The sequence below is a fragment of the Melopsittacus undulatus genome, chromosome 4 (genome assembly GCF_012275295.1).
Source record: "Melopsittacus undulatus isolate bMelUnd1 chromosome 4, bMelUnd1.mat.Z, whole genome shotgun sequence".
Classification (NCBI taxonomy): Eukaryota; Metazoa; Chordata; class Aves; order Psittaciformes; family Psittaculidae; genus Melopsittacus; species Melopsittacus undulatus.
This window is the reverse complement of record NC_047530.1, coordinates 1,262,329-1,287,727: the sequence shown is the minus strand read 5'-3', so window position 1 is coordinate 1,287,727 and position 25,399 is coordinate 1,262,329. Positions and strand designations below refer to the sequence as shown.

Here is a 25,399-nt window from a genome sequence, read left to right as displayed (position 1 = left end):
TGTATCAGTGTCTTTCCTGTGAGTTTTTAAGGAGAACATGGGAAAAGGTGGTGGGATTCAGTGTGAGGTTCTGGGGATGCTTATGGGGTTAGGGCAAAGGCAGGCCCTGCTACCACAGCAATGCAAGTGGTGAACTCAGGCTCAGCATGGCAGGAGTGTGCAGGGTTGGTTCCACCTGGGGAATGGCTTCCCTTGGGATGCTGGTGTCGGTGATGGGGAAACCTGTGTTATTACACTTGGATACCCCAGTGTGTAAGTGAGGAGAGAGCCAGAGGGGGTGCGGAAGGACTGGGAGATGCTGGTGCAGGAAACCCTGACCATTCCCAATGGGAAGATCCCTGCTCTGCTTCCCCTCCGGCTCCAGGCTGGGAGCCCATAAACCTGCTGACCCCACAATGTTCACTGCCTCATTACTGTGTGTGTGTGGGGACAGACCTGATCCTCCTGCAGGCTCAGCTCCCAGCTCCCCTCTGCTCTCTGGCTGTTGGAGCTGCTCTGCTTGTCCCCTTGTTCCAGGTGATGTGGGTTTGTGCTGTAGCTCAGCCCTGGAAGGTACCATGTGTACCTGTGCTTGCCCTTACCCTCCCCTTTGTTCCTATGGCAGGTAGGGTGGGTGATGCTCTGCTCCTCTGGCAGCCTCAGCACTGTCACTGCTGGTTGGAGCTGCCAATGTGCTCTTCCCATAAAGCAAACGGACTGAGAAGAGCTTTCATTGTGGCTGCTGGACTTCATGCTGGGCTGGAAAGGCATTTGGATCAGAGGGACATGGAGCTGGTGGAGAGAGCCCAGAGGAGGCCATGGGGATGCTGCAGGGCTGGAGCAGCTCTGCTCTGGAGCTGGGCTGGGGCAGCCTGGACAAGAGAAGGGGAGAGCTGAGAGCAGCTCCAGTGCCTAAAGGGGCTGCAGGAAAGCTGGAGAGGGGCTTGGGACAAGGGATGTAGGGACAGGCCAAGGGGAATGGCTTGAACCTGCCCAAGAGAGGGGAGACTGAGCTGAGGTCTCTGTCCCTTCCAACACAAACTGCTCTGATTGAACACTTGCTGCAGGATCATCTGGCTTCGGTTGGAGGTGAGAACTGAGCTGAAAGGAACATGAGGAGATGCAGAACCTCTTGTTCCCCATTAAACAGAGGAGCCTCCTGAGTTCCAAGCTGATGGTTGCAGCACCAGTAACAGGAGAACAGCACCCATGATGTGCTCCAACACTGACCATGTTCTTTGCTGCCCATGCCCCTCAAGGGTGAATGGAAACAGGCCATCATTGCTCTACTAGACAGGTCTCTAGATGTGTTTGAGTGAGGACATGCTCACAACTGAAGTTCTGGCAATTTACATGGTGTTGAATGCATTGAGAGGCTGTTGTTTTAGGTGTTCAGCTCCTGCAGGTGCCTCCATTGAGGCTGTTGTTTTAGGTGTTCAGCTCCTGCAGGTGCCTCCATTGAGAGGCTGTTGTTTTAGGTGTTGAACTCCTGCAGATGCCTCCATTGAGAGGCTGTTGTTTTAGGTGTTGAACTCCTGCAGGTGCCTCCATTGAGAGGCTGTTGTTTTAGGTGTTCAGCTCCTGCAGGTGCCTCCATTGAGGCTGTTGTTTTAGGTGTTCAGCTCCTGCAGGTGCCTCCATTGAGAGGCTGTTGTTTTAGGTGTTGAGCTCCTGCAGGTGCCTCCATTGAGAGGCTGTTGTTTTAGGTGTTGAGCTCCTGCAGGTGCCTCCATTGAGAGGCTGTTGTTTTAGGTGTTCAGCTCTTGCAGGTGCCTCCATTGAGAGGCTGTTGTTTTAGGTGTTCAGGTCCTGCAGGTGCCTCCATTGAGGCTGTTGTTTTAGGTGTTCAGGTCCTGCAGGTGCCTCCATTGAGAGGCTGTTGTTTTAGGTGTTCAGGTTCCCAAACAGGCTCCTCCTCACGTGGCTGTTGGTGCATGTGAAGTATGTGAAGTGTGAATCACCTGCACCTCAGCATCCGGGGCGGCTGGGCCAGGGCAGGATGCATCCGTCCAGCAGGAAGCTTGTCCTCTGAAGCCGTCTTGGGATCTGGAGCCTTCTGGACCCATTGATTCTTCCCTCATTTGGGATTACTTGGAGGTCTGGATCTGGTTGTGACTGTCCTGGTGACTGCCAGGGAGGAGAGTGTTAAACACCCAGCCCCATTCCAGCAGTGGCAGAAGAGGATTGCATCTGCTTATGAGGTATTGCATGTGTCTTCCAGGGGGATTAAAGGGATGCTGTGAGTAGTGCTGGGCTTGGGATTAGGCAGGACATGTAGCTCACAGTAGTGCTTACCTTCACTTTCAGAGCTGTTCTCAACAGGTTACTGGGGTTGGTGTTGGAAGGTAGGTCAGTGGGATGCTTGGCAACCCTCAGTGAACTCTGCTTTATGGAGCAGTGTAGGACATGGACAGACTTGGTATAGAATGGAAATGTATTCCCATAGAATATAACATGTAAATAGGGCCAATAGGTACAAATATCCATCACAGTCGTTTTCATTCAGCTTTTTGGTGCTCTAAGCTTGGTGCTTTACACCTGTGTTTAGTTGTTTGTATGAAGAGATGTTGTGGAGACCTCTAAACCAGACTTGTATCTCTATGGTTTGATCTAAACCAGACTTATATCTCTATGGTTTGATCTAAACCAGACTTGTGTCTCTATGGTTTGATCTTAAATGGCCATTTAAGCCTTGCCATGCTTCTGAGCTGAGGTCAGAGCAGTTTCCCACTCAACAATAAATGGCTTCTCATTAGGGAAGGGATGTTCCCCTTGGAACTAAAGGCAGCACAGGCAGAGCGGTGTAGGAACAGTGTGTGTTGTAGTCAGTAGGTGCATGCGTGTGGCATCAGCTGCCTGCAGTGAGCTCCCCTCTTCACTCCTGCTCTGACTGTGGGTACTTGGCTCTTGTTTCACACCCAATGGATGGGGGAGTGAGAGCTTGTGACTGTACACACAGCAGCAGGATGCCTGTAGCAGTGTTACACCATCGGCTGTATGCTCCAACAGCCTGCACCAGCAACCACCAGGCTTTGCTGGGGAGCTTGGCTGGCATAGCAGGGCTGGTGCAGCAGAAACCCCTTTGCAGAGATAGCTGCATGTGGTTCTGTGGGCACCCACTTGTACCTGCCCTTCAGATCCAAGCTGGGATGGAACCAAGACCCACAGGAAATAAGGCATCTAGAGGCAGCTTCCCAGTTCTTCCCATTGCAGCTGGTCTCCTGCAGGGGGTTAATGGCTGGTTTGCCTTGTAAGGCACCATTCCCATGGCTGGAGTGAATTCCCTTCTGTCCCATTGTTAGTGTGCTGCAGTGTTTATTCCCTGTCCCACTGCCAGGTCCATAGCAGGAGAGGGACCTGGTGCCTTGGGATCTGTTAGCACAGGTGGTGCTGGGTTTGCCAAGCTGCTGGTGGTCACTTGGCAAGTGTCTGCCCAAGTCCTCCATCACTCCAGGCTCAAGGGGACCATGAGCAAGACCTGTCCTTATGGCAGGTTCCTGTTGGTGTGAGTGCACAATGGGCTGGTAACTAAACTTAGTGCCATTGTAAACCCTGTGTTCTGTGCTGTGCAATCCATAACCCAGCTTTAGTGCTGTGGAGCACTGTGTGTGTGTGCTGAGGCTCCACTGACAGATGGGACTTCTGCTTTCTGATGCCAATCTTCTCTCCTCTGCATTGTAGGAGAGCTCACACCTTAACAGTCCTCTTCATCCTCACCTGTGCGCTGGGCTACGTGACCCTGCTTGAAGAAACACCCCAAGATACAGCCTACAACACCAAGAGGTAAATGCTTGACAAGGGCTTTCTATAGGGTGTGTTTTACCAGAGGGCAGCTGCATGAGCAGCTCACTGTGCACGCTCTTACCTTGGGCTTAAGCCACCTCAGGTGACCTTTGTGTTAAGCTGTTTTAAGGCTGAACCTTAGACAGTGACAGCCCAAGTGTAAGTCTAAGCTCCTCTGCTGCTGCTCCTTGAGCTTCATGTCTAATCAGGTCAATGTCACTCACTCCCATAGCAGTGAGTGGCCAGGCTGGACATGGCTTGGAGCAACCTGCTCCAGTGGAAGATGCTCTACCCTAATGTGGTCGAATTTCTCCTCTTTTTAAAGGAATACAGCAGGGAACTGAAAATGGGAAGAGAAGTGGTCTTCTAAACAGCTAAGTGTATCTTAAAGATGAAGGGGATGCTTACAGACTGCAGAGCATCCTTGCTGCCAGCATGGGAATCATACTGGTTTCTACTGGTCTGGTTTCTGAACTGCAACACTATTAGCTACAACCCTTGCTGTTAAAGGGTTTCTGCCTAATTTTTACATTGTCTGAAGTGACTCAGATTCCAGCATTCATTGTTGTGGAGGTGCAGGAATTGGGCTATTTCCTGAGATAACCTTGCTTGTTGCTCTGCACTTACACAATAGATATGGGACATGTAACTCGCACACGTAACTCACACACATACACTGAGCTGAGGGTTTGTATCTTCACTTGGGGTGAACTGGAACAAGTGGATCATTGCTTAGAGCTGGGAAAGCTTCTGCAAGGCTTTGGTGGGCACAAATGGCATCTGATTCCCAGTGAGCCCAAGGACTGGATGGACTGGCAGCTCCAGTACAGAAGGGGGAAAGCTGGAAGAGAAGTGATGCCACATGGGTGGGCAGTAATACAGATCTGAGGTGACTCAGTGGAATATCTTACTACTGGGATTAGAGCCTTTGCTGCCTTAGTAAAAACAAACCAGAGGAGATTAAGCAGCAGATTAACCTTTCTTTGATGAAATACAAGTTGCTTTGTGCATATTCAGTGGAGGGAATAATGTGCCCAGTTGTTAAAATCCATTTAACAGCATCATACCAGGCAGCAGCAGTGAGTGTCTCTCTCCAGGTCCTCTTGGGACAAGGGGTGTAGGGACAGGCCAAGGGGAATGGCTTGAACCTGCCCAAGAGAGGGGAGACTGAGCTGAGCTCTGAGGCAGAAGCTGTTCCCTGGGAGTTAGCTGCCAAACCATTGTTCCAAGCTGAGATCAGTGCAGACATAACATGAGTCCTATGGGCCTTCCCTAAGCTCTGCCTTGGCCCTGGTTTACAGAAGGGATGGCAGAGCCTGTGTTGTTCACACACTCCTTACACTCAGTTTTCAGTGCTCTGATCTCCATTGAGTCTCTTTTCTAAGGCCTTTGAGGTAGGGGCTAAGCCAGGTTTAGCACCATCAAGTGTGAAGGATTCCAGCTCGCCTCATGTCCCAGCCATTCTCCTCACCCAGGTGCCTGCTCCTCTCTTACATCTCATTGTTCCTGACCAATCCTATGTGGCTCTTTAAGTGTATATTTGGACAAGAAGAGGCATTTCAGAGCAGGAGTAAGATCCATATCCCCACCTTGCACACGTTGTTTCTTATGGCTTCCATGGCTTAAAATCCCTTATCCTACCCTGTGATCTCACTCAGCACATAGAGCTGTGGTGTGGTTTGATCTGAACCCTTGGCCAGCGTGAGGCTGTCTCCATGTGCAGCTATCTCATGGTGATGCTGTCCTAATGACCAGCAGTAGGTTCATTACCAGTGAGCAGTGTCTCTAGCTGTCATGCTCTTTTACTTCCAAGCTCTGCACAATGACAGTGGAGCAGTGTCCTGGCCTTAAGTGCACACTAAATACATGGTCACAAAGGCTTGAACCTCCTTTGACTTGGAGCTCTTGCTGGGAGGTGCTTAGAGCAGAGCTTACCTTGGAGTAAATACCCAACTGCTTTGCTAGCTGTTGTTGCTGTGGTTCCTGGGCTCACTAAAGCAATAAGGGGTGAGCTGAGCTCCCAGCTTCTCCCCTATAGACGTCTCTCCCTCCATCCTCTTAGGAAGGAGCTGAGGGCAGGGTGAGTGATGGGATTTGTGCATTGAATCGTCAGCACAAGTGATGGACAAGGAATGAATTGGAGCATGACCCTATGAGATCATGGGGTGTGGTGTCTATAGCCAGGGTTTATATGTGTATCTGTTCCCATGCTGCTGTTTGGTGCTGTTACCCTCCCTGCAGCGAGTCAGGGCAAGGGAGGGAGGGTTAGGGTTTATGGTAGGGCTTATAGATACGTTCCAGCTGGGAATCCAGTCTGAGCTCACTGGGACCATGCCCAGAGGTGTTGGTGGGACCATGTGGTGCAGTTGGAGATTCACTTCATAGCCAGAGAGATGTCACATCAGAGCCTATCTCATCAGAGACTTCCTACTCACACAGGTCTGTAGCATTGAGAGCAGCCTTGGAACAGTCCAGCTCCTCTGACAACCACCAGCACCCAGAGGAGGTGGCAGGATTGAGCTCCAGCCCATATTGAGCCACCTCCTGTGTGTACAGTGACTCTGGAGCAAATCCACCTCTCCCTGATACCTTGAACACTGAGCACAGGTTCTGGGGGGGAAGGTTCATAGTTTCCCATATAAAACCACATCCAGGTTTAAAACATCCTGTGTGCAGGGGGTTGTGCTTTGGATTTCAAACCATACAATGCTCTTTTCACACCAGTTCTTGGTAAGAGCAGATCACTGCTCAGCCATGGTAACAGATGGAGGGCTGTTTGTGAGCTCCTGTTGCTGAACACAAGGTGAGGAGGAGCCTACACCTCATGTGCAGCTTGTACCACTGGGGGATGGCACCACTCGAGCTGCTGCATTAAACACCCTGAACAAAGGGTGACAGACAGACAGACAGATGCTCATAGACAGGATCCATTGTCTTGTGCCTCTGAACCAACTCGCACACCAATACAGACAACAGCTTCTGTGTGTTACTGCAGCTCTTGCTGTGTTCTTGTTTGGTTCAGTGCTAAAGTAAGTGTTGTAGCACACTGTGCTATGTAGTGTCTTCCAAAACAGGAGGCCACAAGGATGCTCAGGGGCTGGAGCAGCTCCTGTATGGAGACAGGCTGAGAAAGTTGGGGCTGTCCAGCCTGGAGAGGAGAAGCTGCGTGGAGACCTCAGAGCAGCTCCAGTGTCTGAAGGGGCTACAAGGATGCAGGAGAGGGACTGTTCATTAGGGACTGTAGGGACAGGACAAGGGGTAATGGGTTCAAATGGAAACAGGGGAAGCTCAGGTTGGGTGTAAGGCAGAAGCTGTTCCCTGGGAGGGTGCTGAGGCGCTGGCACAGGGTGCCCAGAGAAGCTGTGGCTGCCCCATCCCTGGCAGTGCTCAAGGCCAGGTTGGACACAGGGGCTTGGAGCAGCTGCTCCATGGGAAGGGGTTGGGGTTGGAGGAGCTTTAAGGTCCCTTCCAACACAAACCATTCCATGATTCCCAATGTGCTGCTCCAGAAGATCCGTTCACAGTGACCATCAGGCTGCTTGCAGGGGTGCTTTGGGAAAACCCCTCTCTAATCCCATAGGATCTCTTACCTTGAGTTGCACTAAACCAGCAGGCTGAGCTGCTGGGCAGGCTTTGAACGAGCTTTGGAGGGTGCTGAGGGGAGAGCATCAGTTACTAGAGGGAACAGTGAACTCCTGATCCCAGCAGAGCTGCTGTTTGCTCAGTGGATGTTAGGACAGGGACCAGGATTAAGCTCCTGGGGTGGTTTAGACTGAGGTCATCTCCAGCTCTGGGGAAGTTACCCTTGCCAGGACTGAAGCAGTGATCCTGGACGTGCTGGTTATGCAGTGCTCATGAGCAGACACATGTGGTTGCATGGCACAGCATGCAGATGATGCTGTGGATGTGTAACTTTGTCCTCCTGCTAGTTCTCAATACAGCCTCAAGATGCAGACTATCCTCATCACCTGAGATCAGCTGTGAACTGCAGCAGCTTCAGCTCTGAGGCTCCTGATACTGGTTCAGTAGGGGATTGTCATGCTCCCAGTGTCAGGAATCCAGCAGGAGAACTGAGTTCCACTGTGAGGTCAGTCCTGGTTGTGCATTCAGGAAGCACAAGCTTTGGCACTCAGAGGTGAATGTCACAGTGTAGTGTTCATCCATCCCTTTGTTTCCTCTTTGGATAGGAGCTGGGAACTGTTTCAATAGGAGCTGCTGGTACATGACAGTTCCTCAAGGAAGGGAAAGTTTTGGGGTATTTTATTTACTTTATTGGGTATTTTCCTTTTATTTCATTGGGTATTTGGTGTTCTCTGGCTCCTGCCAATGGAACCCTCTGTTTCCAGCACCGGCTGCAGGATGTATTGCTCAGGGTCAGCTCTTCAGCCAGTGCTTAGGGTAATGTGAGAAAGCAGGAGAGGTCTATTGGGGGCTCAGATGCAGTAAAAAGCATTTTTGGATCACTTTGCACAGTTACATCCATTAGGATTAAAGGAGATGTTTAAGTTGGTGTCAGGTACTTTGAGATAGATGCCAGACCTCAGCCACCTGACTGGTACCTCAGTGCCTGCTCCTCATGCAGAACAATGGGGTCCTGAGGGTAAGGGCATTTGGATGTGAGTGTTCTCATTTCCCCCTTTGCAATGGGAAGCTTCATTGAGAACCATGTTGTATGTAATGAGTGGGTTTCACATCCTGGATCTTAGCTGCTGTGTGCTTGGTTTGATTGGTCTGATCTCCTTCTGGAGCCTTCTATGCCCAAAGGGTTCAGTTCCACCCCAGCTGAACCTCACACGTTGGCTGCTGCATCCCTTGTGCATCCACTGGGCCAGGAGTTGGGTTTTCATAGACTCATGGGATGATCTGGGTTGGAAGGGACCTTAAAGCTCATCCAGTTCCAACAGCTTCTTCCATTCTGCCTCAGAGCTCAGCTCAGTCTCCCCTCTCTTGGGCAGGTTCAAGCCATTCCCCTTGGCCTGTCCCTACATCCCTTGTCCCAAGCCCCTCTCCAGGTGTCCTGCAGCCCCTTTAGGCACTGGAGCTGCTCTGGGGTCTCCCCTTCAGGAGCCTTCTCTTGTCCAGGCTGCCCCAGCCCAGCTCTAACTAAGCCTTTCCTCAGCTCTCATCCAGATCAGTCCCTGCACCAGCTCACTCTGCTCCCACACAGAAATGATGCCTCCGGGACGGGGACAGGACCAGGGCAGTCCCTAAGCAGGACTTAACTGTGCAGGTCTGGCCTGAGGGTGCCGGGATGCAGCTCTGGGTCTTCAGTGTCCATGGTCTGATAATCCTGTTTGGTTCTTTAATGTCTCCCTCACCTTGTGTTAGGCTCTATGTAAAGTCCCAGCTCTTGGAACAGCAGCAGTGCTTGGGCTGATCTGCTCCTCCTTGTCTTTGCCTCACTAAGGAGATGCTTTGGAGTGGTGAGGAGTCCATCAGTTCAATTGCACTGAAGCTCTCCTGATGCAGCGAGAGCCTCTCAAGCTTGAGAGCTTTCCCACTGCTGAACTGTGTGTATCTGCCCAAATGGGCATAAAGCTTCTCAAAGGGGAAGCATTTGACATCCTGCATCTCATGGTGATCTGCAGGCTCATTGTGTGCATCAAGGCTCCTTCTGCTTCCTTTGGGATGGAGGAGTTCTTGGCCAGGTCAGGCTTCTTTCCCCTGCCTTGATGGATAGGAGGAAACGACAGCAACACGCAAGGGAATGGAAGCTGATGGTGAGGAAGGGACAGGAGGGATGAGTAAACTGGGGGGTTTGAGACAGTCTGACAAGCAAATTACTGCTTGAAAGTACAGGAATTCATACCTGTTTCCCTGAAACATCATCTATTTATGAGGACATGGCTGGTAATGAGAAGACAGACATACTGTCCATCAGACAGTATCATTGCCAGTGTCATTAGAAGGTGCAGCAATGTGAGCAGCTTGTTCTGTTTCTCCCTTGCAGAGGGATCGTCGCCAGTATCCTGGTTTTCCTGTGCTTTGGAGTGACGCAAGCTAAAGATGGACCATTTTCAAGGCCTCATCCAGGTAATTCCCCTTGTGGAGTCACATATGTCTGATAAATAACATGGTTTATGGTGCACGTAAATGTTTGTTACTTGTAGGGAAGGTAAGTAGTCATTTAAATAGTAAGAGAGGTTCATTACTACACACTTACCTCCAGCTTCCTCCACGCCTCCAAACAGCATGTGAAGCATTCTGTGCTTCCAGGCTGCATGGACACTGGTGTTTCATGTTGGATCTCCCTCTTCTGGCTTCCTGTTGGGAGCTTTGTGTGAGCTGCCACATTCTTGGAACCTCAACTTCCCTGTTTGTCCCTCCTTCTGCACTGGGTCTGCACATCTGACCATGCATCCGGTCACTGGAGCATCCTTTGCCTCTGCCCATTGTCCACAATAGCTGATGGAGCAGAGGCACTGGATTGGGAGTGTAATGATTTCTGGTAAGACTGCAGGTCCTGAAAGCACAGCACAAAGCCTCTTCCATGCAGGGTTATAGCAGGTGAATAGGAACTTGTTCAAGTATCTTTGATTTTTTGCTTATTTTTAGCTGTGATCATTGATAAAGAATTAAGGGCATTTATATAGACTCCCATAATATACCTGAAAGCATTAGGCTGTCCTATAGTCACATAAAGCTGTAAGTACTTCCTATGCCAAGCATTTAACCTTCCAGTTACAGAATGCTCTTCCTTATGAGAAACAGCAGGCATGTTATAGGCTCAGTTCTAGAGCAATGCCCACAGCACATCTCTGCTTTATTCACACGTTGGCATTTCTAAGGTCTTTAAATAGCAGGTTTTAGTCTTCCCCTTCTGTTACAGTTAATTGTGGCTCCTCCTCTAAGACCAACTGCTGCTTTCAAGGACATGGGTGGTATTTGGGTGCTTTCAATGTCAAACATCCAGTGATTGTGCCTGGGATGGAAGTCGGGTTTATTCCCCAGAAGAAAGCAGTGCAAACTGGATGGGGAAAGTCAACTTCTAGCCTAGGCTGAGCCAGGTCTGCATGTTCCTGCCTCAGAACCAGCAGGTACTGGTCTGGACTGGAGTCTGTTTCAGCAGATGTGAGTCCTCCATTTGGTTCCATCCCATACTCAGCCACTGAGTGCATTGAGGAGAGCAGCATCATTGTCCATCCCTGTCCTGCAGGCAGGCTCTGCAGCTCCTGGGACCCAGCCTCAGCTCTCCAGTTACACAGGGTGCATTGGGAAGCTCCCACCAGGCAGTTGAGTGGTGCTGTTCCAGGAGGCAGATCTCATCCCAAAGGAACTGTGACGCAGGCTGTCTGTGTGTGCTGCTTCCATTTATAGGGCAGAAGGAAGCCTCGGGGTCAGGCAGATCACAGTCATCACATAGAGCCCTTTGGGACTCTTGCATGATCCTCAGGCTGGATCTCAGTGCTAGGTTTGGTGCTCTCAGGTGGTTTTAGAGCCCTGTTATTCCACATAGGTGTATTCTGACCAGCTCAGGGTTGCTTTAGATTGTTGGCAGGGTTTTGTGCTTCACATTGTTCTGTTTAAACAGCTCCTCTTCCTTAGTGCTTACCCACCTGGTTTATTGATACCAGCCAACACCATTGGTTTTGTTAGGAAACAGTTTGCTGAAGCAACACGTTCTGCTTTTAGCCTCCCCCTTCAATATAAGCCTGCTGTCCCCTGCTCTGTGTGTGGTTTAGGTTGAGCTTTCTTCTTTAAATGGCTATAGGATCTTGCAGATGTGAGGACACTGATGTTTGGTGATGGTGTCAAAGCTGCCCAGGGTCTGGCAGTGCTTTGGTAGCCTCCTTACACTGTGTGTGCTCTCTTCATGGCTGTGTTACACTGACAGCTGAGTAACAGGTAACCCAAACCCTTCTGCTCCAGCTGATGAGCTAACATGGGAAGTTAGGGGCTCCTAAGCATGAAACTGTATTAGAGCTCTGCTATTACTCCAGTCCTTTGGGATCATCTGATTTTCTTCTTGCTGCCCCAAGGGATGAATCTTAAGCTGTACTTGAGGGTCCATCTGTTGTGAACACCTGAGTCTGGGGAGCACAGTGCATCACAGGTACAGTCAGCATCAGCATGCTGGCTCTTCAGTGTCTGCAGACAAAAGGTACCTTCATTCTTACTGTCACATCCTCTTAGGGAGCCCTGAACACACCCACAGTTCAGTGTCATCTTGTTACCTTATAATTGCCATATGGTCATTAGAAATACATTTTCCATGGCAATTAATGCCAGAAATAGCTTCTAATATTGCCCTCCTTGTGCCAGCAGTTACTTTGATATCATACATGCTGTTACCTTCTTGTTCATGGTGTTGTGTGCTTGTACACCAAGGAGGACCAGCGTACAACAGAAGCTGGTTGGAGGCAGCCTCAGAGCAGTGACCAGTCCCACTTGAGGAGCTTTGTGGTGATGGGTTCACTTAAGGGGAAGCCAATATTAGAGGTATGCCAAAAATAACCCTGCAGCGAAAGCTGAGGCCGGTCCAGGAAGTGAGAGGACACAGTGTTTGTACAGCTTGGAACACAGCTTGCTCTGGTGTATGTGTATGGATCCAAAGCAGCCTCCAACCCTTGTGCACACAGGGGAAAGCACAAGGAATGATCATCAGAGCTTATCTGTATGATGGGGTGTTGCTGAGCGTGTCCAGCAGCTGCAGATCTGCTGTGCCAGAGCCCTCTGTGTGGAGGGGGAAGCTCAGATAAGGCTGTGGACTGATGTGCATCAGTGTCAGAGCGGCTGTGAGGGGTGTAGAACCTGTACAAGGCTCTGTGGGTCAGCAGGAGCAGCATTCCCAAGGCTCACAGTGCAGAGGTGGTGGTTGGAGGAAGCAAAGCTCAGTCTTATGGGAGAAATGTGTTAATGACAGCTCAGTTCTGGCTGAACACAGCTCTTCGTCTTCAGGGTGCACAGTGAGTATGGGAGAGGACAACAGACACTTCATGGACCACAGACCACCTCACAGCATTGGGTTTCTAAGGCCTGACCCCTAAGAGGCCCCTTCATTGTGGTGCGCAGCTAAGGAATGGCAGTGGTGTCTGTGGAGCTGCAGTAACAGTGCTCAGGGATGCAGATGTGCAGAGCTCTGAGCCTGCTCCCAGTCCCAGCAGCCTGCTCCCAGTCCCAGCAGCCTGCTCCCAGTCCCACCAGCAGCTCCCAGTCCCAGCAGCCTGCTCCCAGTCCCAGCAGCCTGCTCCCAGTCCCACCAGCCTAGTCCCAGCAGCCAGCTCCCAGTCCCAGCAGCCTGCTCCCAGTCCCAGCAGCCTGCTCCCAGTCCCAGCAGCCTGCTCCCAGTCCCAGCAGCCTGCTCCCAGTCCCAGCAGCCTGCTCCCAGTCCCAGCAGCCTGCTGGCCTCTTCCTGCCCTGGCAATGGGAGACACCATTAGGATGTAATGAGCAAGGATGGCACCTTCCCATGTTTCATCTGTTCCCAAAGTGGTGTCAGGAGCCAGGCTGGGAGAGGCTTCCCCCTAATTGTGTTGGGCTTCTTTATGGGGGACCTCCCCCCTCACTGGGGCTGAGATGGGCAAAGAGCACATTTGATGTGTCAGGGGCTGGTTGGTTCTGGGCTCAGAGCTGAGTTTATGTTCTTGCATTATTTATGTCATTTAATGCTTTTAAATGAGCATCCCCAGGTTCCCATGGAGTTAAGAGGGATAAATCAGGCCTGGAGGGTATTGGGATTTTCACTGTTGGTGCAGGAGGAGCAGCTTCTGTCTCCACTCAAGCCTATGAACACTGGCTGTTGATCCCTCTTTGCCCCCATCCAGTCCTGCTGTAAAGCAATGGAACCATGGAAGGAGAGCTTCTTTATAAGCATAAACAGGAAGCACCTGGAGGAAAGTCCATTAAAGTCATTCCAGAGGGATTACTATGGGATGTTACTGAGGGAGTTAATACCCCTTTGGAATGAGGCAGGTTTTGCTGTTACCTGTGTGAGTTCTCTGTCTGTGCACAGGCTGGTTTGCTGTGGAGCAGCTTCCTCTTGGAACCATGGAACCAACCAGGCTGGGAAAGCCCTTCAAGCTCATCCAGTCCAACCATTCCCAGCCCTGCCAAGGCCACCCCTGCCCCATGGCACTGAGGGGGGTGAACCCTTGCAGGGCCGGTGCCTGCAGCCCTGCCCTGGGCAGCCTGTTCCAATGCCTGAGCACCCTGTGGGGCAGGAATTGTTCCTCAGCTCCATCTGAACCTGCCCTGGTGCAGCTCGAGGCTGTTTCCTCTTGTCCCATCCCTTGTTCCTTGGGAGCAGAGCTCAGCCCCTCCTGGCTCCATCCTCCTCTCAGTCACTCCTATGGAGCCATCAGGTCCCCCCTGAGCCTTCTCTTCTCCATCTGAACCCGCAGCTCCCTCAGCCCTTCCCCATCTCTTGTGCTCCAGGCCCTGCACCAGCTCCATTGCCCTTCTCTGACCCAGCTCCATCCCCTCAAGGTCTCTGTTGCAGTGAGGGGCCCAGAGCTGAGCACAGGACTCAAGGGGCAGCCCCATCAGTGCAGAGACTCTTGGATTGCAGTTAACAAAACACAGGATGGGATCTTGGAGCCCAGAACTCACCTGATGGAACAGAGACCAGACCAGTCAGTGGGAGCAGGATGAGCTGGGACCAGAGAGGTGGAACCAGGGCAGCCAGAGGAGTGATGCTGAGGAGCTGAGTTGACCTTGGTGGAGCTGGAAGTGCACCAATACTGCACCTTGTGTGTCCCTTAGGTCTAGGTGCTTCATCTGGTTTAGCAGCTCTTGGGCACATGTTGGCTGTGCTAGGGCTGGACGTTGTCAGGTTGGACATGTCAGGGTAAGTGAGAAGCTAGCTTAGTTCCAGAAGGATGGAGTTCCCTTCCAGAGCCTGCTGAAAGCACTGCTGGTGGCACCAATGGTTCCTTCAATTCCTCAGGATCTGGTGCATTGTATTGAAGTGTTCTTATGGATCCTGATCCAACCCCCACATCCAGGTCACTGAGCTGCTCTGGCCTGTGTGGTAGTTAAAGGCAGTTTCTGACTGTGCCCTTCAGGAAGGGTGCTGAGCACATCAGTGAGTGCTGGGCTGGGAGCATCCCTCTTCATGTGGAGCTGTGTTGCAGTAACCCAGTAGCTGCTGTTTGCTGACATCCCGTTTGTGTCTCCCTGTAGCTTACTGGAGGTTCTGGCTGTGTGTCAGTGTTGTCTATGAGCTCTTCCTCATCTTCATCCTCTTCCAGGTAAGTGACCCAGACCTCTATTACAAACCAGTGTAACAGGCACATAGAATCCTTCAGGACTCTGGCTGACTGCAGGAGATGCTCTTCACTTCCATGAAACCCAATCACGGAGCTGCTGAAAGACACTTCCAGATGGAGGGGAAAAGGATAATCCAAAACCTCACCTGACCCCCAGTTAGGCTCAGCCTGCACTGGGTGCTTGGAATGGTTGGGGCTGTTAGCAAGGAACCAGACGGTGCACCATTTGTGTGGTGGCAGCAAGCTGAGGGTGATGCCTTGCACAGCCAGATGTGCTTCTGGCACTTCCAGGGTGTTCTTAACCATATTCCTGACCTTTGGTAACTGGGAATCTGCTCCAGGCTTTTCCACTTCTGTGGCCGCTCGGAAGGGCAGCAGTGGAAGTGTTTGGAGAGGAGCAATAGCAATGAACCAGGCACTGGTAGCAGATCTGTTGTGTTCCTGTGTGTGTGCATCCCAATGCAAACTGAGTGTGAGTGCCGAGAGCTTCAGATGTTGGAGACTCACAGAACCCAGCCTGGTTTGGGTTGGAAGGGAGCTTAAAGCTCCTCCAGCTCCAACCCCTTCCACTGGAGCAGCTGCTCCAAGCCCCTGTGTCCAACCTGGCCTTGAGCACTGCCAGGGATGGGGCAGCCACAGCTTCTCTGGGCACCCTGTGCCAGCGCCTCAGCACCCTCCCAGGGAACAGCTTCTGCCTCAGAGCTCAGCTCAGTCTCCCCTCTCTTGGGCAGGTTCAAGCCATTCCCCTTGGCCTGTCCCTACATCCCTTGTCCCAAGCCCCTCTCCAGGTTTCCTGTACTCCTTAAGTTGTTCTTGCTTCACAGCACACTGTTTTTTCCAGGCTCCTTGTCAATGATGCTCTGGACAAGCTACAGCCGCACTGAGTACACTCTTACACCCATCTCTATGGGGTGTCCCTATGTGGCTGTGAGTTCTTTGCTGCCCTGGGCAGTGTGTTGTGTCCCCAGCCCTTCAGTGGTTCAGGGCACACTGACCATGGCTCAGCTCTACTAAAAGTACATCACTACTTTGCACAGGTTTAAATAAGGTTAAAATGATGCTGAGTCTGGGACTAAACTTCCTTAAGAGCAAGTACAGGCTCACTCGGAGCTGGTTTTAGTCTGTAGTTTCACTGTTACTGCTATTAACTCCTTTTGCCTTGCCCTGCCTTTACTGCTGCTGGTCACTCACAGCATCCCATTGCTCCTGCTGTGCAGCACTGACCCAGCAGCTGGCAGTCACTGACTCAGCCACTGTGTGCCTGAGGGGCTAAAGAATGAGTTCCAGTTCTGCTCACTGCTTAGAACTGGTGTTCTGGTAACTCCTGTTTGCTTCCAGCTCATTCCCTGTGCTGTAGCAGGGCCTTGTTTGAAGTGGCTCTTCATTCAGTGAGCTGCTCTTTGGGTTCTCAGCATGGCCTGGCTGCTGCTTCCTCATCCTTCCCAAGCTGGAGCAGGGCAGAGGATGGTGAGGAGGATGAGGAGGATGAGCTGTGTGCCAGCTCCAGAGAGGGAGCACGCAGGGAACAGGGTTATGGATCTCTGGGTTTTCATCATTGGGAAACCTGAAGTCCATTCCCTGGTCATTTTTAACTCCATCTTTAGCATTGGAGGCCCTGGAGGTGGATGTGATGTGTGATGTGTGATGCTGTGTGATGTGTGATGATGTGTGATGCTGTGTGATGTGTGATGTGTGATGCTGTGTGATGTGTGATGTGTGATGTGTGATGCTGTGTGATGTGTGATGCTGTGTGATGTGTGATGTGTGATGCTGTGTGATGTGTGATGTGTGATGTGTGATGCTGTGTGATGTGTGATGCTGTGTGATGTGTGATGCTGTGTGATGCTCTGGGGGTATTTCAGTAACTGTTCTGAACCAAACGAATCAAGAAGCCCAGCACCCATTTGACGTTACAGCATTGACCTTAGTTAACTTCATGCTTCCCTGTGCATGGATGCTCACTAAGAGGGAAACATGGTCTTTATGCTCCTCTTGCAGACAGTCCAGGACGGGCGGCAGTTCATGAAGTACATTGACCCACATTTAGGTGTTCCTTTGCCAGAAAGGGACTATGGTGGCAACTGCCTCGTCTATGACCCTGGCAATGAAACGGATCCATTTCACAACATCTGGGTAAGGCACAGGGCAAGCTGCTGCTGAGTCTGGCTTGTTGGGTAAAGATTGCTTAAGTGAGCTCTGCAGAGTGAGTCTGTGAGTGCTGAATCATACAACAAGTCAGAACTGATCTGCAGCTGCTTTGTTTCTCCTGACCTTTCCTGTCAACCACATGGGGACGTGTCTCTTTGCATCCTCACTGCACTGCCCAGGAGAGAGGTTGAAGTGTTCAACAGCCCTTCTTTCCCAGGTTACTGATGCCAACCCCAGGAGTTTGGGTGTATTTGAGTGCTTCAAGAGCCTTTAGTCACCTTGAGCCACAAGGTCCAACAGTTGCACCATAGTGGTTTGTGTTGGAAGGGACCTTAAAGATCATCCTGTTCCACCCCTCTGCTGTGGGCAGGGACACCTTCCCCTAGAGCAGGTTGCTCAAGCACCTGAAGTTGCCCTTTTGTGAGTACCAGAAGCCATCAGGGTGTTGTGTGTTGCTGGCAAACAGAAGACTTGAAATTCAAGGAATAAGGGTTATTTACAGCTCCCTGGTGCCATGGAGCTGTTGGTGCTTGTGTAGTGAGGGGCACAGAGTCCTTTGGGTGCATCTGGAACTGGAATCACTGGGTTGCAGCTGCCCTTTCCCAGTGCTGCACCAAAGCAAGGAGGGAGAAGGATGCTCTTTGCCCAGGGGTTTATGGGGCAGGACTGGTAAGACTGAAGAAGCTTTGCTAGGTACAGGATGTGTATGAGGAAGAGATGCATGTTCTTGTTCTGGCTGCAGTGTGGTCCCTTTGGAAGGCAAGGGCTTGACGTTTAGCATTAAAAAGGTAACCTCTGCTTTATCAATACAGTCCTAATTCCAGTTTCTGCCCCTTAAAATTGCATTGGAAATAGCTTCCCTGTTCACTGTGCTTGAGACCAAAGAAACTCATGACATACATCTATATTCAAATGTGAAACAACTGAAGTTTGTTGCTGCTTAAAGCCTGTGTGATTGGTGTAGTGCAGTGACCTATGCTCTCCTCTTGGTTTATAGGACAAACTGGATGGATTTGTCCCTGCTCACTTCTTTGGCTGGTACCTGAAGGTAAGAATGGGCTCTCTGTTCCATTTCTGTTGTGGTGCTGTTCTGCTGTTGAAGCTTCTGTTTGGGTGATGCCAGCCTTTGTGAGCAATTACACAGGCAGTCATCTGTGAACCAGAGTGTGTGTGTACAACATGAAAAGCTGTTTCATTTCCTTCCCCTCCTGACCCTGCTGGGTCACCTCATTTCTTTCCAAGCAGCATTACATTGCTTTACAACAGGCTGAGGTGATGGGGATGTCCTAGGACTGCAGCACAGCTGAATCCTTATGCTGAATGTGGATGAAGATGCTGTTCTTCATTGCTCACCCTCACAAGCTGGGAGCTGGTGTAACACAGACCCAGTGTCCCAGCCCAGGCTGAGATTCAGTGCAGGTTACCTCTTTGTGTTAAGCAGGCTCTGAAAAGCCTGTTTTGAGCAGCATTAGGATGATGCTACCAGTGGTGATCATATCCAGTGACTGCATTTGTTTAACTGATTCCCTTCCTACTGAATAACACAATCCCAGCTTGGGGGGACCTCAAGCATCATCTGGTCCAACATTGTAGCCAAGCATGACCTGGACTAGATGTCCCTGTGCAGCTGATCCCATCTTACCTGCCTTTGTTCTGCCATGTAATGGTGTTGATGCCATCATCTACACCCCTCAGTGCCTGCCTTCTCCATTAGCCATACTTGACAAGCTTGGAGGCTTGTGAGCATTTGGCTTTAGTGGCCTATCACAAGGTGGTCAGGAGTTTCCTGATCCTTTTCTGGATGCTGGAGACAAGGTAGTCATAGAAATAACTGCTAAGCAAACACATTGTGTCCTGTGTTCTGTGTCCTGTGTTCTGTGTTCTGTGTCCTGTGTTCTGAGTCCAGAGGTTTAGAAACTGGGGAAAAACAGTAATTCTAATGCACTGTTGTAAACCTAAATCTGAGCAGTGTCCTTGCAGGATTAATGGAGTTCTCCTGTATTTAGGTTTCTAAAGGGTGTTACTATAAGTGCTGTCTGGTTACTATAAGTGTTACTATAAGTGCTGTCTGGTTACTATAAGTGTTACTATAAGTGCTGTCTGGTTCTGCTCAGGCTGATGTGCAAGGACTCATTTCTGTAATGGGTTTTACTGTTGTGTAAGTGCTGTGGATGTTTCAAGTCACTTCTCTGCCCCTGCACAGACGCTGATGATTCGGGACTGGTGGATGTGTATGATCATCAGTGTGATGTTCGAGTTCCTGGAGTACAGCCTGGAACACCAGCTTCCAAACTTCAGTGAATGCTGGTGGGATCACGTACGTACTGCACACATCAACATGCATTTACCTACATGGAAGTTGCCTTTGAAGGGATGGGGCAGGAAGTGAGGAGCACTAAGTCCTCTCATGTGGCTGCTGCAGCTCAGGGGCATTGGTGCTTCTCCCTGCTGAGTGTGTAATATGTTTGTCACTGTATTTTGTGGGGTTTCAACCTCTTGCACATGGTTAAGTGCTTGGTTTGGTTCATTTCACACCAGGGAAAGATTCGGAAGCTTTTTCAACCATTTGGTGATGGTAAAACCATAAAACCCGAGACTAAGAGAAAGGTCAAACTCTGTATGTAACACTTCTGATAGTGACGTTTCTTGCCTTTTAAACCAAACCAGACTCAGTGCAGCTTGTGTCCAGCTCACGCTTGTGTGCAAACCCACCTGCCCTGTTCTCTGACACCAGTAAATGCTGCTGTGGTTAACACAGTGTGTCATTATAACAGTAAATATTACTCCATGTATAATCAGAACAGTGCAACAGCAAATATTGCTGTGTTTGGGATGGCTGGTGTGGGGTATGGAAAGGTCCCAACAGACACACATCTGGTCTCTGCAGTGATGGGCTGAGTGTTCTCCTCAGATGCTGCTGCTTTGGGTAGTATTCAAGCCAGAGGGGCTGCTGTGATCTGGTTTCTCTGTGGCAAAGCCAAGCTCTGCAGCCTCAAATGGCACACTTGGATTCTCTGTGTTCCTCTGGGGCAGGAATCAGTTACCAGAGGGAAGGAAATGACCCATTCAGAGCACAGAGCCATGGCTCTCGTGTTATCTGAGCCTGGGTTTACTCTCACAGTGCAAGCTCTCTCCCAGGCCTGGAATGGTTATTTGCTACATGATTGTATGTATAAGGATAAAAGCATTATGTATAAAGACACCAAGTAAAGCTCTTTTGCCATCAAAAGCACTTATGAAATGAAGGCTCTGTGCTCCTCCTCCGTGAATGCAGAGAACAGTCAGTTTATTTCAGCTCAAGAGCTCCATCTCCAGAATTAATGCTTGGCATGGGGAGAGATCCCTTGTTTAGCTTCACATCCTGAGCCTGGAGGCAGCCTGGAGCATAAAGACCCTGTTAAGCTCTTGGGCACAGTCAAATCCATTCTGTAAGAACATGTTCAGATACATTTCTTGCTGTGTTTCTAAAGCTCTCACTTAAGAGTGGAGTTGAGCTCATAGTAGGAAGGACGAGGTCTGTTCTATAGCAGAACAAATACAGCAAGAGGGAACCTGCAGGCACCACCTGCACAACACTTGTGCTTGGTTTGGGGTCTCTGTGATGTTCAGTCCTCAAGACTGAGAGTGTATCTGCATGGATGGGTACCTACAACACCTCCCCTTCTCCAGGCTTTAGTGTTTCTTCTCCAGCATCCCTGTCCCCCTTTCAGTGGGTAATGGATGTGATGCTGTGTAATGGATTAGGAATTACCATGGATTTTCTCTCCTTTCAGTGGATAATGGATGTGATCCTGTGTAATGGATTAGGAATTTACTGTGGGATGAAGACTCTGTCTTGGCTTTCTTTGAAAACATACAAATGGCAAGGGCTTTGGAACATTCCTACATACAAGTAAGTTGGTGTTGAAGGTAACTGCACAAGCAGCAGCACAGCACAAAGTCTGGGCCCATGACTGTGGTCACTGGGGGGTTGTTCTGTTAGGCTGATGTGAATGAAAGAATTGGGGTGTGTTGGGGTGACCCCAGTATCTTGTTACTGTTGGAAGCTTGGTTGTGTGTTATTGAATTGGCATATGGAGTTGTTGGCAATAGAGCTGTCATGAGCATTGTCTAATGTGTAGGAATGAAGGTGGAAATGAGCTGATTTAGTACAGGAGTTAAAGGAGATGCAGGAGTCCAAGTCAGGATCATATCCTTTCATTCACAGCTGGGGTTTCTGCCTGTGCAAATGATGCATTCCTGAGTAACCAGAACTTTGGAGTAACTGGGACACTGAAACTGAACATTTAATAGATCCCTTGTGGTCCTGTACCGGTAATGATGTACCAGTCCTGTACCGGTAATGATGTACCAGTCCTGTACCGGTAATGATGTACCAGTCCTGTACCGGTAATGATGTACCAGTCCTGTACCGGTAATGATGTACCAGTCCTGTACCGGTAATGATGTACCAGTCCTGTACCGGTAATGATGTACCAGTCCTGTACCGGTAATGATGTACCGGTCCTGTACCGGTAATGATGTACCGGTCCTGTACCGGTAATGATGTACCGGTCCTGTACCGGTAATGATGTACCAGTCCTGTACCGGTAATGATGTACCGGTCCTGTACCGGTAATGATGTACCAGTCCTGTACCGGTAATGATGTACCAGTCCTGTACCGGTAATGATGTACCAGTCCTGTACCGGTAATGATGTACCAGTCCTGTACCGGTAATGATGTACCAGTCCTGTACCGGTAATGATGTACCAGTCCTGTACCGGTAATGATGTACCAGTCCTGTACCGGTAAGGACCAGTACAGCTTTTCTGTAGTGTCTCTGCTGAGCAAAGCAGGACTGAGGACCTGCTTACTGCAGTGGCTGAGGTCTATTAATGCTGATAGCCCAAACCAGGCTTGTCTCTGACTCAGGATGTTCATCTCACTAAGTGGTAGTTTACATGCAGGAAATGGGGGTATTCTGTACACTTGAGCTGGTGTCTCAAAGGGAAGTGTCAGTGAATGGCTTGTGGGCTGTTCCTTCAATGTGCTCTGCTCTTTTCCAGGGGTAAGATGAAGAGGATTGTGTTCCAGTTCACCCCCTACAGCTGGGTGAAGTTCGAGTGGAAGCCAGCATCCAGCCTGCGCCGGTGGCTGGCGGTCTGTGGCATCATCTTTGTGGTAAGGAAACCTCTTTGTCTTATCATTGACTTCATGTTCTGTACCACTTGTGGCACTGTACAAAGGTACTCGGGTGAGACTCAGCATGGGGACTGTCTTCAGTTGAGGGTAGGAAGAGGCTCCTGTTCCCATGGCTCTGGTGCAGTTGATTCATGGCACAAATACCTGTCCTTGCTTGCTGAGCAGTGTTGGTCTGCAGGGTGAGCAATAAAACCTGATCTACACATCATTGACAAGTAACTGCTGCACCAGAGACATTGGCTTTGGTGGAAGGGGCTGGTTTCTCTGGGTCTTCAGCAGGTACATATGCTCTTACAGCTGGAGAGGGCTGTCACCAGAGCCTTGGACTTGTCTCTGTTAGCTCTGAGCAGCTCCTAGAGCACACAGGTTTGGGTAATGTTGTTATACAGACTTAAATAATCCAGTTATCCCAGATTGTCCTTTCTTCATGTTTCATTAAACATGTAGCACGTGATGGTGTTCACAGGCTCCAACTTGACCAGTTCAAGTAAACCAGCTCCCCATTTAGACAAGGGAAGTTGGGCTCTGCAGCAGTCCCAGCAAACTGACCCTCTGCCTCCTGAACTGGTGTTAGGGAATGCACCATGGAATTCCTAACTCCCATTTGCAGCCACGTGACACTGACAGGGAGGATAAACTTGGCCATTTAAGTGCTTTTCCCCACTCCTGTCTCTTGTCAGTGACTTGGGCTTCAGGGCTGTCTGTGGGATGTCACTTGGCTCTGCCCTGAGCCACTCAAACTTAGCACCTGTAAGTTTAACCAGCCTTGTGACACTTCCAGTGATCCTAGTGACAATGGACATTAACCAGGTCCTGTATCAGTGCTGTGGTACAGGATAACACTTGCTGGAACACCAGATCTTAAAGCATCTTGAAATCTGTGGAATATGAAATCTGGTGATGGTTCAGCCTGGGCTGAAGTTCCCAATCCCTGTTTGCTGAGTGGGACACATCAGCCAGCTTGGCAACCACCACCCCCTTACAACAGCACTGCCTGTTGCACTGGTGTTGAGCAGACAGTTCAGAAGCAGCTTCAGGTGTTGGCTCACTCTTTTGGCTGTCCCAGTGCTCAGTGCCATTTGGTATCATCTCTTTGGAAGCCAGAGACGTGTGTCTGCTTGCTCACTAACCACACTGCCAGGGAGATCACTCCAGAACATTGTGCTATAGAGGTATAAGCCATTCTGCTGACTTTGGCAGTGACATGTACCTGTAAGAAACCAAGCACCCCAAGGTGCAGCTTCCACCTCTTGTTCCTGTGAGGCTCCCAAGTCGTATTCTGTATGATAGGGAAAGGAGAAGCTGTTGCTTTGGGGTTTGTTACCAGTGGTTCTGCAGGTGTTCCAGCTCCCAGTTAACCTGTTCAGCATGAAGGCAGTGCTGGCCCAGCTTTCTGCTCTGTGGTTTTAACACCTCTTCCAACACACAGAACATACTTAAACCCAACTGGTGGTCACTGCTGCAGCTGCTGATGGTGCCCTTGGTGTGATAGAGGCATGGTGGGGGGGTCCTGCAGGGAGAGAGGGGGGTTCCAATGTCTCCTCAATGTCATTAACATGTCCTTTCTCTCAGTTTTTATTGGCAGAGCTGAACACCTTTTACTTGAAGTTTGTCCTTTGGATGCCACCAGAACACTACTTGGTCCTGTTGCGACTTGTCTTTTTTGTCAATGTGGGAGGTGTGGCCATGAGGGAGATCTACGACTTCATGGATGACCCGTAAGCCAGTCCTATTGTATACACCCTGTGCAGCTTCACTGCGTTGTTGGGATTTGCTCCAGGTTGTTGGCATCCATCTCAGGGCAGTGGTTCAGCTTGGCAGGGACAGAGAGAGCTAATCCCAAAGCATCTGCCTTGTGTTCTGGGTTGGAGGTGTCAGTCTCACTACACCTGGTTAGAGAGCAGCTGTTGTTAAGGGCATTCTGTGGGCACTGGTTTTAACCTCAGTTTGTGTTAACTGGTCACTCTTTAGACAATGGAATGTGTGGATTAGCTGGAGTGCTAATGGGCAGAGGGGTTCTGAGCTGTCAGACTGAGAGCCAGGAGCTGCAGTCCTGGATGTACCTTCTAAGGGCAATAGGGCCCAAACTAAAACCCAAACTAAAACCCAAACTAAAACCCGATCTACACCTCCTTTAGTGCTTCTTAAAGGTGCTTCTTTTCTTGAGCTGTCTTCCAGATGGTCCCTGCTCCTCTGGAGCTCTTGTGGCCCCTCTTGCAGATCAGAGGACCCCCTATAGCACAGTGGATTGGAGGTGAAGTGCACCCCCAGAGAGCAGTGCATGTACTTTCAGACTGTTCCTACTTGAGCATCACATTTGTCCTTGCTGCTTTTGTTTCTGCAGACCATGTAAGGCCTAAGAAAGCTTTGTTCTTGTAAGTTTTAGTCTCAAACTGCCTGAGCCCACATCTTAAGTCTAAGACAACATCTGGCTTCAAGGGATGTTCATTGTCTGTCACTGACCAACACAAAAGTGTCTGTGTTCGGAATTTAGGGTTCCAACACTCGGAAGATCAGTTTCCCTTGCCAGGCTTTGACTCCTAGAGCTGGGAAGAAGGGTCAAGCCCCATTGCTTAGTCGGATTCAGGACATTCAGCAGTGGCAGGCTGCTGCTTGGTGCTGGACCTACTGGTGTGGGACGTGCCTCCAACTCAAAGGTAAGAAGAGGTCTCTGCCTCTCACTGCTGAGCTCCTTAGCACCATTCACAATCTTCTGGTCCCTGTGTTGGGGCTGGAAAAACTCCTTTCCTTCTGTTAAAGACTGGAATGGAGGAGAACCAGCAGTCACCAGTGTCACTGCTGGTTCAGTCTGGGCCATTCCTTCAGTGAGCTGCAGAAGCTCCCCCAGCAGAGACTCATCCTGAGCTCCACATCTTGCCACCACCACCACCTACTGCTCTGTTCCTTGGTGGAAAGGTGACTTCCCCCCTCACTGCTGAGGGTTGTGGCTCTGCTTGATGCACCTCAGAGCTGACCTCATCGTCCTGTTCATTTCAATGGCAGAACACAGCATCTTCATCTCTGTGAAGGCTTTAACTGGACTTGGATCCCTCAGTGCATTTCAGGTCATCCAGAATAACCAGCCCCTGTTTTACCAGC

The 25,399-nt window shown here is 50.2% G+C and overlaps 1 protein-coding gene across 3 annotated transcripts in view; it reads left to right on the top strand.

Annotated features, from left to right (window-relative positions):
* The window catches only part of LOC101872265 (phosphatidylserine synthase 2), a 35,677-nt gene that overhangs the window by 5,025 nt on the left and 5,253 nt on the right, over positions 1-25,399 (top strand). For 2 of the 3 annotated variants that reach the window (XM_034061509.1, XM_034061510.1), the window contains exons 2-10: positions 3,661-3,762; positions 9,713-9,795; positions 14,884-14,951; positions 16,968-17,102; positions 18,115-18,165; positions 19,321-19,434; positions 20,891-21,009; positions 22,165-22,279; positions 23,873-24,018. In XM_034061509.1, the coding sequence (XP_033917400.1) occupies positions 3,661-3,762; positions 9,713-9,795; positions 14,884-14,951; positions 16,968-17,102; positions 18,115-18,165; positions 19,321-19,434; positions 20,891-21,009; positions 22,165-22,279; positions 23,873-24,018 (933 nt within the window). Of the gene's footprint in view, positions 1-2,150; positions 2,181-3,660; positions 3,763-9,712; positions 9,796-14,883; positions 14,952-16,967; positions 17,103-18,114; positions 18,166-19,320; positions 19,435-20,890; positions 21,010-22,164; positions 22,280-23,872; positions 24,019-25,399 lie in introns of those variants that run through there. The other variant, XM_034061511.1, reaches the window with a different exon arrangement.